At 41.6% G+C, this 12,897-nt stretch overlaps 1 protein-coding gene across 1 annotated transcript in view; it reads left to right on the plus strand.

Annotated features, from left to right (window-relative positions):
• The window catches only part of FNIP2 (folliculin interacting protein 2), a 116,186-nt gene that overhangs the window by 88,828 nt on the left and 14,461 nt on the right, over positions 1 to 12,897 (plus strand). The window contains exons 13-14 of the mRNA XM_006867923.1: positions 1,069 to 2,419; positions 4,017 to 4,173. Coding sequence (XP_006867985.1) covers positions 1,069 to 2,419; positions 4,017 to 4,173 — 1,508 coding nt within the window. The remainder of the gene's footprint in view (positions 1 to 1,068; positions 2,420 to 4,016; positions 4,174 to 12,897) is intronic.

The following is a 12,897-nucleotide window of genomic DNA, read 5'->3' on the forward strand; positions in this document are numbered from 1 at the left end:
TTTTTTTTTTTGTTGTTGTTAAATGCTGTTGAGTCGATTCCGACCCATAGCAACCCTGCACAGGGTTTCCAAGGCTGTAAATCTTTATGGGAGCAGAAAACCTCATCTTTCTCCCGCAGAACTGCAGATAGTTTCAAACTGCTGACCTTGAGGTTAGTAGCCCAATTCGTAACCACTATGCTACCAGTGCTCCTTAATTTATAGCCATTCAGTATTCCCATGTTCTGTTTGAGTAAGTGCCTCTTGATCCATGTACAGATTCCTCATGAGTACAATTAAGTGTTCAGGAATACTCATACTTCACAATGTTGTCCATAGCTTGTCATGATCCATACAATCAAAACTCTTTGCGTAGTCAATAAAACACGGCTAAACATCTTTCTGGTATTCTCTGCTTTCAGCCAAGATCCTTCGGACATCAGCATGATATCCCTCATTAGACAACTTTAAATCAACTTAGCAGAATGTAACTAATGGGGCACATGTTTTTTCCAGTAGACCTTTCAGAAAACATTCAGGTTCATGACTCATGACTGTGATTTTCTTCTTGTTAACCAGTTGGTCATACTTGGTGTGTGTGTGTATATGGAGAGAATACTAAGCAGGCCCCTTATTGAGTATTTTGAATGCACTCGCTGAACTTCTGTTGAGAGATTACCCCAATTAGGAATTCATCCCAAGGTTCATTGCCCTGGATATCTGCTAACATTCTTTTCATTCTAATTTCCAAGATCCAGTATTTTATTTGGTCACGTGTTCAAGGTTCTGACTTTATCCTTCATTAATAGGCTAGAGAGCAAGAACACAGAGCAGTCTCTATGTGTACAATAGTGCCAGCCTCAAGCACCGTGGATGGCGGACTGCAACGTGGGTCAGCCTTTTCCACGTGGATGTTCCCAAAACAAGAACAAAACCATTACTAGACATTACCTCTTTGCTTCAGCCCATGTGTTTAGAGAAGCAATTCTAGATTGGGAACATACAGTACCTGTTTTTGTCTTGTAAAGGCTGACCTATCCATGACAGGCTAACTCCAGAGGATTCTGTCTTTGTGTTCCCTGACTCTAGGTGATCTGTATGGAGCCATAGGATCTCCAGTAAGGCTGACTCGTACCGTGGTGGTAGGCAAGCAGAAGGATTTGGTCCAGCGCATACTATATGTTCTGACCTACTTTCTCCGATGCTCTGAGCTACAAGAGAACCAGCTTACCTGGAGTGGGAATCATGGCGAAGGTGACCAAGTGTTAGATGGGAGCAAGATCACCACTGCCCTGGAGAAAGGCGAAGTTGAGGAGTCAGAGTATGTGGTAGTTACTGTGAGAAATGAGCCTGCTCTCGTACCACCCATCCTACCAATAACAATGGCGGAGAGAAGCAACCTGGGGCTTACAGGGTTGACTGGCACCATAGAGGGTACCGATATTACTGAACTGTGTTCCAGCCCTGATGAAGAAAGCAAGAGACCAGAGCACAGTTCTGAGGCCAGTAGCATGGGATTCCAAGAACCAGCTTTGGACAGCTCTTGGCAACATCAAGGCACATTTTGTGTGGATGAAGGATGTAAAAAAGAGACACCACAAGATGACTCTTTGCACCTGTCCAGTTCTGATGTTCAGAGAGTAGAGTTAAAAATGAGCCAGCAGACTGTAAGTGAGGAGTTGAAAGGGGTGATGCCTAAGAAACAACCAGACCGGTCAGCAGCCTGGCCTTGCCCTGACAGACCTTCCTGGGAGAAGCCTCCTTTAGAAAAGGTCACTTTCCAGATTGGAAGTTCAGTCTCTCCAGAGTCTGACCTTGAAAGTCGCACAAAGAAAATGGAGGAGCAGCTAAAGGCCTATAAACAATGTACAGATGTAGCTGGAAATTCCTCAGCTCAGTTCAGGGTGATCCCTGACATGGTTGGGGACCAGCAGGTTTTGAGGTGCACCTTTAAACCTGGCCTTCTAAAGAATGTCCGCTGTCCTCAGAACCAGTCTTCTGAAGGGCTTGAAGGCGAATTTGATAGCTGTTTTGCTGAGGAGAGAGGCATCAGAACCAGTGTGATGGCAGATGTTGCTGGTCATTTCAACCAATCTGCTGACTCGTTTGCATCTTCTGACACTGCTTATGAAACTGGAGAGCAAATGTTGAAGAAAGTAAAAGGTCTGTGTTTGAAGGCAGCAGAAGGACCTTTGTTAGTGCCTATTCCAAGCAGGCATATAGAACAGGACTCTGGTCTCTCAGGTGCTGCAGATGTCCCCTGTGGGGATGCCATCAAGAAGGTGGACCTCAGAATTGAAAGAGACATTCCCAGAAATGAAAGCTCAGATAGCGCTCTCGGAGACAGTGATGACGAAACATGTGCATCAGCCATGCTGAGTCTAAGTCACTGTGGTGACAGGACTGAAGCGTCTTTAGAGGTGGAACTGCCTCTGCCCAGGTAATGTGGGCGGGCAGGGAAGCAGAGGGAATTGGGTGCAAATACAATTTTCCTGAACTAACTCATGATCAAAGGAGCCCTGGTGGCACAGTGGGTTAAGCATTAGACTGCTAACCACAAGGCTGGCAGTTTAACCTCCCTCAAAGGAAGAAAAATGAGGCTGTCTGCTGCCGTAAAAAATTGCAGCTTCAGAAATCCTATGGAACAGTTCCATTCTGTCCTGTAGCTTTTCTATGAGACTGGTTTGGGTTTTGGCTCTGGTTAACCCGTGATCATGGACCCAGCACTACCGCTGGCTGTTTGACATACAACATTGTGGGTTTTTTTCCCTCCAGTTAAAATATTATAAGGCTAATAGTTAAAATATTATAAGGCTAATATAAGAGCTCTGGTAGCGTAGTGGTTACGAATCGGGCTGTGAACCTAAAGGTCAGCGGTTCGAAACTATCAGCTGCTCCGCGGGAGAAAGATGAGGCTTTCTACTCCCGAAAGGATTTACACCCTCGGAAACCCTGTACAGGGTCGCTATGGGTCGGAACTGACTCGACGGCACACAACAACAACAACAACAACAATAGTTGTCCTTGGATGGCACAATTAAGCACTCAACTACTTATCCAAAAGGTTGGCTGTTAGAATCCACCTATAGGTGCCTTGGAGGAAAGACCCGGCAATCTGCTTCCAAAAGTCACTGCCTTGAAAACTCTGTGGAGCAGTTATACTCTGCACACACTGTGTCCCCATGAATTGGCAGTGACTTAACAGCAACTGACAACAACATTAGAAATGTTCTAAATCAATACAACGTAGTTTGCCGCCTGTCTTATTTTTAAGGATGATCACAGTCTTAGTGCAGCTGAGTTCTGTGAGCAAGGAGGGGCTTGTCTTTGCAGCTGTTATGACAACTTGGGGAAGCTTACGGGATTGGTGGTGGTGGTGATCAGGGATCATTTCCTCTCATCTGGATGGAAGTGATATGGCTGGCAGCAGATGCCTTACTTCAGAGGTGGTGAATTACACTCGCCATGTGGCTTCTCTCTTGCCGCTCCAAGCAGCATGTCGTGCTTGGGAAACAACATCTCTTTCTTAACACTCTATCAGGTTGATTATTTGGCCTGTGATGACTGTAAACAGTAATTAGTGATTTTTCCTACTCTTTTGCACTGTTGTGGGCATTACCTTGTGCAGATGTGTAGATAAGAGTTCCTCAAGCCAAGCTTTGGTAGAGTCCCCCTCAGTAGACTTCTTTCTTTACTTTTGATGCAGATAGCTTAGGGAATATTCAGAACAAGAACAAACTCTATAAACAAACTCTATAAAACTGCCTTGAAAACTCTTAAGGAGAAGTTATGCTCTGTACACACTATGTCCCTATCTGACAGCCATGGTGGTGATTTTTTTTCTTTTTAACCCTTCCATTTGAAAAAAAAAAAAAACAAAACACAAAATCTTTTTCTGCCTGAACTTCCTTCCCTTTCTCACACCAGTGATCCATTTGCTGAAGGATTGATAAAATGGGCCACCCCAAATCTAACTGACCTTCATCGTTGGAGTTTACCAGAAGGGAGTACATTTTTACCTATATGTATTTTTCTAGGTCTCAGATTATCAGTAACCAGAATGTAAGAAACTTCGGCCGGTCACTTTTGGCGGGCTATTGTCCCACATACATGCCTGATCTGGTGCTTCATGGAACCAGCAATGATGAGAAGCTGAAGCAGTGCCTGATGGCTGATCTGGTCCATACAGTACATGTAAGTTACCCCAGCCTGGAGCCTCTGTGTCAGTTAGTCTGTCAGTGTCTCAGCCAGCACCAGGAAACGCCTCACAAGGGCTTAGACAGTCTAAGTAAGGGCTTTTTAAATAGAAGTGTAGATAGGTCCACAGAACCAACAAAGTTCTGGTGAAGCATGTAGCAACTAGTAGCAACAGGAAGCTGTGCCCATCCGTGGGACTGAAGTATAAGGGAGGAAAGAGGGGAAAGTGACATTGAACTACCCTAAGTTACAGCCCAGGAAGAGGGGCTGCCTGGCTGCAAGAGCAGTGCGGGTGGGGAGATAACTAACTATCTGACAGTTTTCTCCTCCTGTCCTCTGACCTCTTCTGGTACCTCCCATTGGCTGAGCCCAGCTGGAAACCAGGGAAGAAGGCCCCAGCTGATGCAGATACAGTTCTGTGGTCCATCGAGGACAGAGAAGGGCAGAGTAGATCTGTGGATTTGGGAGGGGGGTGGCAGGCAGGGCAAACAGAATAAACAGCACAGATGGTGATAATTATATACCGTCACGGAGAGGACCGAAGAGATGTCACATATGGTTTGCTTTTTATCCAATCCTTACAAGTTCCTAAAAGTAATTTATTTTAACTGATTTGTCATTAAGTTCACTTTGATGGCTGCATGAAGATGACTGTATAAAGATTAACAAGTCTTCCTGGAAAATTGCCCTGTGGCCGCCGTTAAGTACTTTTCTGCTATCTACAGTGTGACAGGAACCAAGCGGTTAAGGAAACTGCAGCTCTGATGGGCCTGGTTTTAATTGAGCTGCTATTGGGGCAGATGTGCAAAAATAAATGCTTTTGCGTTTGAAACATATCACATATTGTGCAACAGGGATAGTTTTCATTACATTTTAAAAAATAAAATGGAATTTGACTTTTTACTTACTCCCAACAAGAAAAATGGAATTTGACTTTTTACTTTACTCCCAACAAGTATCTTTGCTGTTGCTAAGCGCCATTGAGTTGGTGACCCTCTATAGGGTTTCTGAGGAATGGCTGTTGGGTTTGAACTGCTGACCTTGCAGTCCAGTGCTTATCCTACAGCACCACACCAGGTTTCAGACAAGTATTTATTATTTCTTTTTTTTGAGAGGTGGAACAGGAACACTGCATGTTATCTTTGGTCTTGAGCATCTTCTCTGTGAAGACTAAACATACATCTGATCAGATAAACAGTCCAAAGACATTTGTGAGATGATGAGAGGGCAGTACAAAACCAGCTAAGACCCATCCCACTGTACATTTTTGTGCCCGAACATTCGTAATACCACCCACCCTTCTTTTGGTCAGACCACCACTCTTCATCAGGATATTCCTGAATTGAAGCTAGGAAGTTGTTTCTGTGTCTATAAGGAATGTTGTAAGATTGCATGTTCATAGTTATAATGAACACTGTGTACTCATTTATAATTGCAGAGGTCCACACACCAATGACCCGAGAATAAGAACCGTGTCTTATTGTATGATGCTATTTTTCTAACCAGTCTTTAAATTGCCATGGTAATTTTATGACTGCACTTGAGTATGTTTAGTAGCCATTTGTTGTATTAAAGCAAGAGATTCGAGGAGCTCGTTTCCTTTTTCTGTCAACACTCATATCTTTTTTAACTTTTTAGTGTGAATTAGGTGCAAGTTGGCAGAGCAGATCAGTTTTTTTTTGTTTAAACTTTTTTTTAAATGTTTTTAACCAATAAAAATAACGTTTTTAATGAATAAAAACAAGGCAGATTATCAGTTTTGCATTCAACAAATCATACACCTTGTTTCATTACAATGATTATAATCCCCTCCATGTACCATCAATTAACAGTATTTCTCTCTATTCACTTTAGCTCTTTTTTTAAAAAAAAAAAAACAAACACAAACTTACAAAAACACTCAGGCATATATAATAATTTACACCTCTAAAGAGCACATTCTGCATGTTTACCTCCTGGCCAGCAGCTCTTAGTCCCTCTCTTCCTATGAATCTAGAGTCCTCAGCCGCTCCCCCTCTCCATGCCCCCATCTCTGCCTCCGTCTCTGGCGTTGCTGCTTCTCTGGATAAGGTCCCACATTCCTCATGTGCTCTTCTCCCTTGATGGTCCTAGGGTCCTCTGTTTCTGGACTGTAAGATTAACCACTCCCCTATTTTTGTTACATAACTTCTACCTTTACAATTGTGCCCATTGCAATTAGTCATGATAACAATGATTAATTATTAAATCATACAAATCTTATCCTCATATCTTTTCACCAGACCCATCTAGACAAGATGAAAACTATTCAGTGGGGACTCTTTCCTCCCCCGAACTCTTAAACTAAACTCCCTCTTGAAACCTTGTAAGCCAGTCACTTCGTGCCTTTATTGTCCCCTCATTTTAGGTAGCCAGTGTTTAAGTTGCCCGTCCCTATCACCCTGTGTACAGAGGGGATAGCATTGATACTTGATGTGAAGATTCTGTCACTCTCTGTTGCTATTTAGAGTTACTACCTCCATGGGTATGCAGGAGAAAGATGAGGCTTTCTGCTCCCATAAAGATTTACAGCCTCGGAAAACCTGTACAGGGTCGCTATGAGTCAGAACCTACTCCACAGCACACACCTCCACGAGTATAGGTCAAGTTCATCAAATTCTAGCAATTTACCCTTGTTTCCTTTGTCAAAAATTGTTTTCTTTTTTACCTTCCTCTAGTCAAGTTCTGATTTTCAAGCCATCAAGGCTAGATCAAATAGGTACTGTCTCCAAGTTTGGGTGTTCTTGTGCATCTCCCCTTACTTCATATCAGCTGGATGCTTTACTCTCAGCTCTAGCCCTCTGTGGCTATGTCCTTGTCCATGGGCTCAAGTTTCCCCATTTCTCACCACACTTTGAACCAACCAGCCCTTCCTCTCTCTCATCTCCAGGTCAACGGGAGTCAATAGACTGGGGTTGAACTCAGCCCATTTCTTCATTGCTGCTTTTCCCGTCTTCCACTCACCAGTAGACCAATGTGGTCACCAGCAAGCTTACATTGCTGCTCATGTGTTCCCCTTGAGTTTAAGTTTTAGAGGAGAGTCTGTCCTGAAGGAACTTGATTGCTTGCCTTGATGGCTTCCTGGCGAACAGCTTGCTTATTCTTGTAGTAGCCAGGCATGCTGACATTTTTGTTTGGGGTTTTTCCTGATGACCTTTATTTGAAGATGTATTTTCTGTTGCTTTAGCTGTTCCAGGCTGGTCTGCTTGTCCTTGCTAGTGGGAATGTCCCACCTCAGAAGGTTCTGGATGGGACTCAGGATTCCACCTAAGTAAGGTCCTATACTCTACAAAGGCTTTGCAAGAGGCCTATTTCACTGGGCAAGTTCTAGAACCCCTTTTAGGTATTCCAGTCAGTTACAGGCTTAAAGACAAGCTTACAAGTTTTCTGTAATCATGTTTCCCAACATTTCTTTCTATCTGACTCAAGAGTCTATTTTATAGTAGTAAGCAAGGGAAACCAATATTCATGAGACAGTCAAGCGTTTTAGTATTATTTCCCCTTTTCAAACTATGCCTAAATCCCTGTATCACAGAGCCCTGCTGTTTCAAGGTTGAGCATGTATCACTATTTACCTCTGTCCCACTTAGGACATGAAAACCTGTCTCAGTGTTCCCCTATCTATCTTGTTCTTCCACCTCCTCTCCCTTCTTGTATTTCCCTCCCCAACACCCGAACTAATCCCCCCACCCCAACCCCACTGTTGTGGTTACCTTATATTCCATTAATTCTTCCCTCCATTTAAGACAGTCTATTTTATCCTGTAATCTACTTGACCTTCTCACCACCTGGAGTTCTGTTCCTCTCTGTTTACCTTCTTTCACATTGTAATTACTTTCATCATAGACTGACTTCCCAGATCCTCTGTTCTTATAGTTTTATTCTGTTCTTGACTCTTCCATTTGTCGATTGAATTCAGGGTGATGTTGCCATGTACGTCATTCTCTGGTTGTTGTCTGTTCTTGTTGGTTCTCAGTCCACAGAACTTTCTTTAGGATGTTTTCCATAGCAGGGTTGGCTTTGGCAAAATCTGTTAGCTTCTGTTTATCCTGGAACATTTTGATTATACCATCATATTTGATTGACAGCTTTGCTGGGTAGAGGATTCTTGATTGATATATATTTTTTTCTTTCAGGGTTTTATATATGTCTCCCCATTGCCTTCTTGCCTGCATGGTTTCTGAAATCCAAGCTTAATCTGATTTGCTTGCCTTTGTATGTTATATTTCTCTTTTCCCTAGCTGCTTTCAGGATTCTGTCCTTATCTTTTATTTTTGAATAGCTTGATTATTGTATGTCTTGGTGATTATCTTTCAGGACCTATCCTTCCGGGGGTTCATTGAGCTTCTGGAATGCTTATCTTTTTGCTTTTCAGGATGTTAGGAAAATTTTCTTCCAGAAGCTCTTCAACTATCTCTTCTGTGGACTTGTTCTGGAATGCCGATAATTCTTAAGTTACTTCTCTTCATGTTGTCCAACATGAATCTGAGGCCTTCTTCAGATTTTTTAGTCCTTTTTTCTGCTTGCTCTTCTGTGTTGAGAGATTTATTTTCTGCTTACTACTTTTGGCTTCTGTGTCTTCAGTTCTACTCCTTTGCCATTTCAGTGTATTGTCCATTTTCTGATATTCTATTATTGATCATTTGGACCTCTTTCTGTAAGTTTTGAATTGTTTCCAATGCTGTATCTATCTCGTTTGATTGTTCCTGTAGTATTTTCCTGACTTCTTTATTTTTCTCAATTCCATTGTATAGTGTTCTGATACATTTTATAATCATTTTTCTGAATTCCTTCTCAGGCATTTCCAAAGCCTGCCCATCTTACAGTATGGAGTGTAGGTCTACTTCCAGCTCATTTGCCTCAGTCGCTTTTATCTTGTTTTTTGACATGTGCTGATATGGTCATTTTCTTCTGTTTTGGGGGCATGTTCAGGAGTTATCTGTGTCCTTAATACTTAGACGGGTGTGTATTTTGATATTTTTTATGCTTTCTGATTGCCTCCAGGTAGATGTGATCAAGAGATGAGCTTCCCTTTTCACTCTTCTTCCTGAGAAATTTCAAGATGCCACTGTTAGTCTTTGTAATGTAACTCAGGATTTTCATTTTGGCCTATTTCCTTTTTAGTCTGCCTGTCCCACTCCACAATCCCCATTCAGGCCTTTATCCTACTGAAAAACTGTTCAGGGCTGGCTGTGGCCGTTTTGCACTGCTGTTTGGTTTTACGTGGAAACTGTCACTTCAAATTCCAAGGAGATCTTTGCGTATGTATAGTAGAACCCTGTGTGGGTGGGATTTCCACTCACTCAGGCACCTCCTTTTGTCACTTGAATGGAGGTACACAGACAGCGAGAGACCAATGAACATATACAAAAAAAAAGAATGTCCACACCTTTTCTCTGTGGTTCTGTCCGTGTCTGCTCTGAACCTTTCCCCACTTGGTCTCTCCCAAGATGGCAGCTCTGGGAGCAGCTGAGCATCTTGAATTAGAAAGCAAAGGATTTCTTGCTTCTGCTACCAGTTCCCCTAGCTGTAAGCCTTCCAACCTTCTAAACATTCCTTTATATGTGATTCAGAGTTCTGGGACCATCCCCTGAGCCTGCTTGGTCCGGTAGTCCATGTTGTTGCTGATGAAACTCCTCACTGCACTTCTACCCGATCCACCATCTTGTTTTTTTCTCCCAGATCAGTTTTTCATTCAACATTTCTTACACATTTTGTTCATGTCATTGATTGTATTCCTCATAATGTACCATCAGTCCACTTCCTCACTGCCTTTCCTGTTTTTATTCCTCATTCATCTCTAACTCTTCTGAACTTAGTCCTTGGGTAGGTGCTGCCCTTTTGATCTCAAATGGTTGATTATTCTAAGGAGTGCATGCTTCATACTTACCATTTCCCTCTTAGAGCTAGCTATTGTTTGGCTGAAAATGAGCCATGGGGATGAGTTCATTTCCAGACATGAAGGGTGACCAAGGACCATAGTCTTAGCAGTCCTCTACTCTCTAATCAAAAGTAAGCCTTGCATTTTTTTTTTTTTTTTAATGGTTTTGATGTCTTTTTCCACAATTTTTTCCCACTCAGGTCTGCCAGCACTTTATATTGACTTCCATGCATGTAAAACCTGTGGGGTTCTTTTCTGCTTTGCTGTCAGTTTGATTCATAAAACAGTGGTATTGCTCACTGACCCTCTTCCATGAAACTCAGTGTTCTTCCCCTGACAGAAGCACTAGGATGCTGTGTGAACTAACAGGATTGTTCTTGCCAACACTAATCTTATAGACTTAGGATGTATGTTACCCAACTCTCCATGAAATCTTTCATCTTTTCCATAGGCTGACAAATTCCAGTTTTTATATATTAGGTTTTCATGGTGGCCATGTGGCTGCATAAATTTTATGCTTGAAAAACCAAAACCATGTTTACTGTATCTGTACTCACAAATTATTTTTCATATTTCATTTTCCCTTCCTTTCAGAAGTAGTGTTTTTACACGATGGCTTTCTCATTTCTTTTCACTCTGCAATCTCCCTGCGAGATCAAAAATTATTAAGCATAATAAACTATATTGTGTCAAAGTGTAGCCATGCATGGGTATTAATAGGAAATAGTGAAGGGTTCATAAAGATACCTTTCACAAGTTTAACATGTTCAGAATGTATCCAATTAGCATTAGTGAATGTCTAATTTTGCTTGACACATTTATCACAATGAATTTTGCTTTTGAAGTAGCGTTCTATTTAAACTGCCTCTCAGGCTAGGGCTCTGTATGTAGCAGTGTTTTTCATTTCGTTTTGTTTTTAAAAGTCTTACTTTCAACTTCCATTTACAAATATTGGTTGAAAAAATAGATTAGGAACTTTAAAAAACTCTATATTGAATTTACTGCTCCATAAATTCTATTGTATATTCAAATTCTTGAAAATGTTTTCAGAGAAAGAAATAAAGATCCACGAACTAGTACATGATTAGCGTTAGCGCTGAAATAATGGCTTGTTGAAGAAGATGAAGTTGGGATAAATCTCTTTATTGTAACTTTCTTTCAAAACCTAGTTTTTTTAGCATTATTTTCAATGCTTATGCTGGATTTTGTTGGACTTAGATATTCATAGTTTTTATTTTTGGAGAAAGATTTTTTTAATACCTTTTAAAAAGCAACTGATTTAGGTTGTTAATCTATTTTCTGGACCTGTGCAGGATTGAAGGAGCTCTGGTGGTGCAGTGGTTAAGAGCTTGGATGCCAACTAAAAGGTCAGCAGTTCAAACCCCACCACCACTCCACTGAAGAAAGATGGTAACAATCTGCTTTCATAAAGATTTAAAACTTTGGAAACTCTGTAGGGCACCTCTGCTCTGTCTAAGGGGTTGCTTTCAGTCAGAATGAACTCGATGGCAATAGGTTAGGTAGTAAGGTATGCAGGATTGGATTTCAAAGTCTATGTTAAATAAATGGGTCCTTTTAAAACTGTGGTAAACTAGTTTATGGAGCTTCTTCTTGCATTGTGGAATTGCATTCTAGAGCTTTCGATAGTAAGACATTTTTTGTTTTGTATTTTTCCTTATTCTTCTAGTCTCTCATGAAAGGAAAATATGATAACTATATTTATTTTCATTTTTACTATTGGCATTCACATGTTAGGATTCTGATGTTCTTTAAATATTTGAACACATGTTCTTGTTTAATTCTGTATTACTATTTCTCTGTCAGTCATACTTTGAACTGTTTCTCTGCCTCTCACATATAGATTATACAGCTGCCTTAGATTAGTGTAGTCAGAGTAATATTTAGTTTCACTTTTTCCTCCCTGCCACATCTAATTGTGTGTTCTTTCCTCTGTTTCCCTTCAGACTTTTAATGGAAAAGGAGGGAGAGAATAATTAGCACTCTGTAAAGGAGCTCTGGTAGCATAGTGGTTACGAATTGGGCTGCTAACCTCAAGGTCAGCAGTTCGAAACTACCAGCTGTTCTGTGGGAGAAAGTTGAGGCTTTCTCTCCCCTTAAAGATTTACAGCCTCGGAAACCCTGTGCAGGGTTGCTATGAGTCGGAACCGACTCCACAGTACTTACCAACAGCAGCAACCCCTCAAGTAGCTTCTTTGTTTCTTTTTTTTCCTTTGCTGATATGGGCAATGTTGTTGTTGTTGCTAGGTGCCATTGAGTTGGTACCAACTCAAAGCAATCCTGTGTTCAACAGAACAAAACACTGCCCAGTCCTGGGCCAACCTCACAGTCTTTGTTATGCTTGAGTCCATTGATGTTGCCACTTGGCCAATCCATCTGATTGGGGGTCTTCCTCTTTTTCTCTGACCCTCCACCTTTCCAAACATGATATCCGTCTCCAGCAACTGCTCCCTCCTGACAATATGTCTGAAGTATGAGAGATGAAGTTTGGCCATCTTGGCCTCCAAGGAGCACTCTGGCTGCACTTTGTCCAACACAGATCTGTTTGTTCTTTTGGCAGCCCATGGCACTTTCAATATTCTTCTCCAACACCATAACTCAAAAGCATCAATTCTTCTACGGTCTTCCTTATTCACTGTCCAGCTTTCACATGCATATGAGGTGATTGAAAATGCCATAGCTTGGATAAGGCGCACCTTGGTCCTCAAGCTGACGTCTTTGCTCTTCAACACTTTAAAAAGGTCTTATGCAGCAGATTTGTCCAATGCAATATGTCGTTTGATTTCTTGATTGCTGTTTATAAG

The sequence above is a fragment of the Chrysochloris asiatica genome, unplaced genomic scaffold, assembly GCF_000296735.1.
Source record: "Chrysochloris asiatica unplaced genomic scaffold, ChrAsi1.0 scaffold00112, whole genome shotgun sequence".
In the NCBI taxonomy this organism is placed as follows: domain Eukaryota; kingdom Metazoa; phylum Chordata; class Mammalia; order Afrosoricida; family Chrysochloridae; genus Chrysochloris; species Chrysochloris asiatica.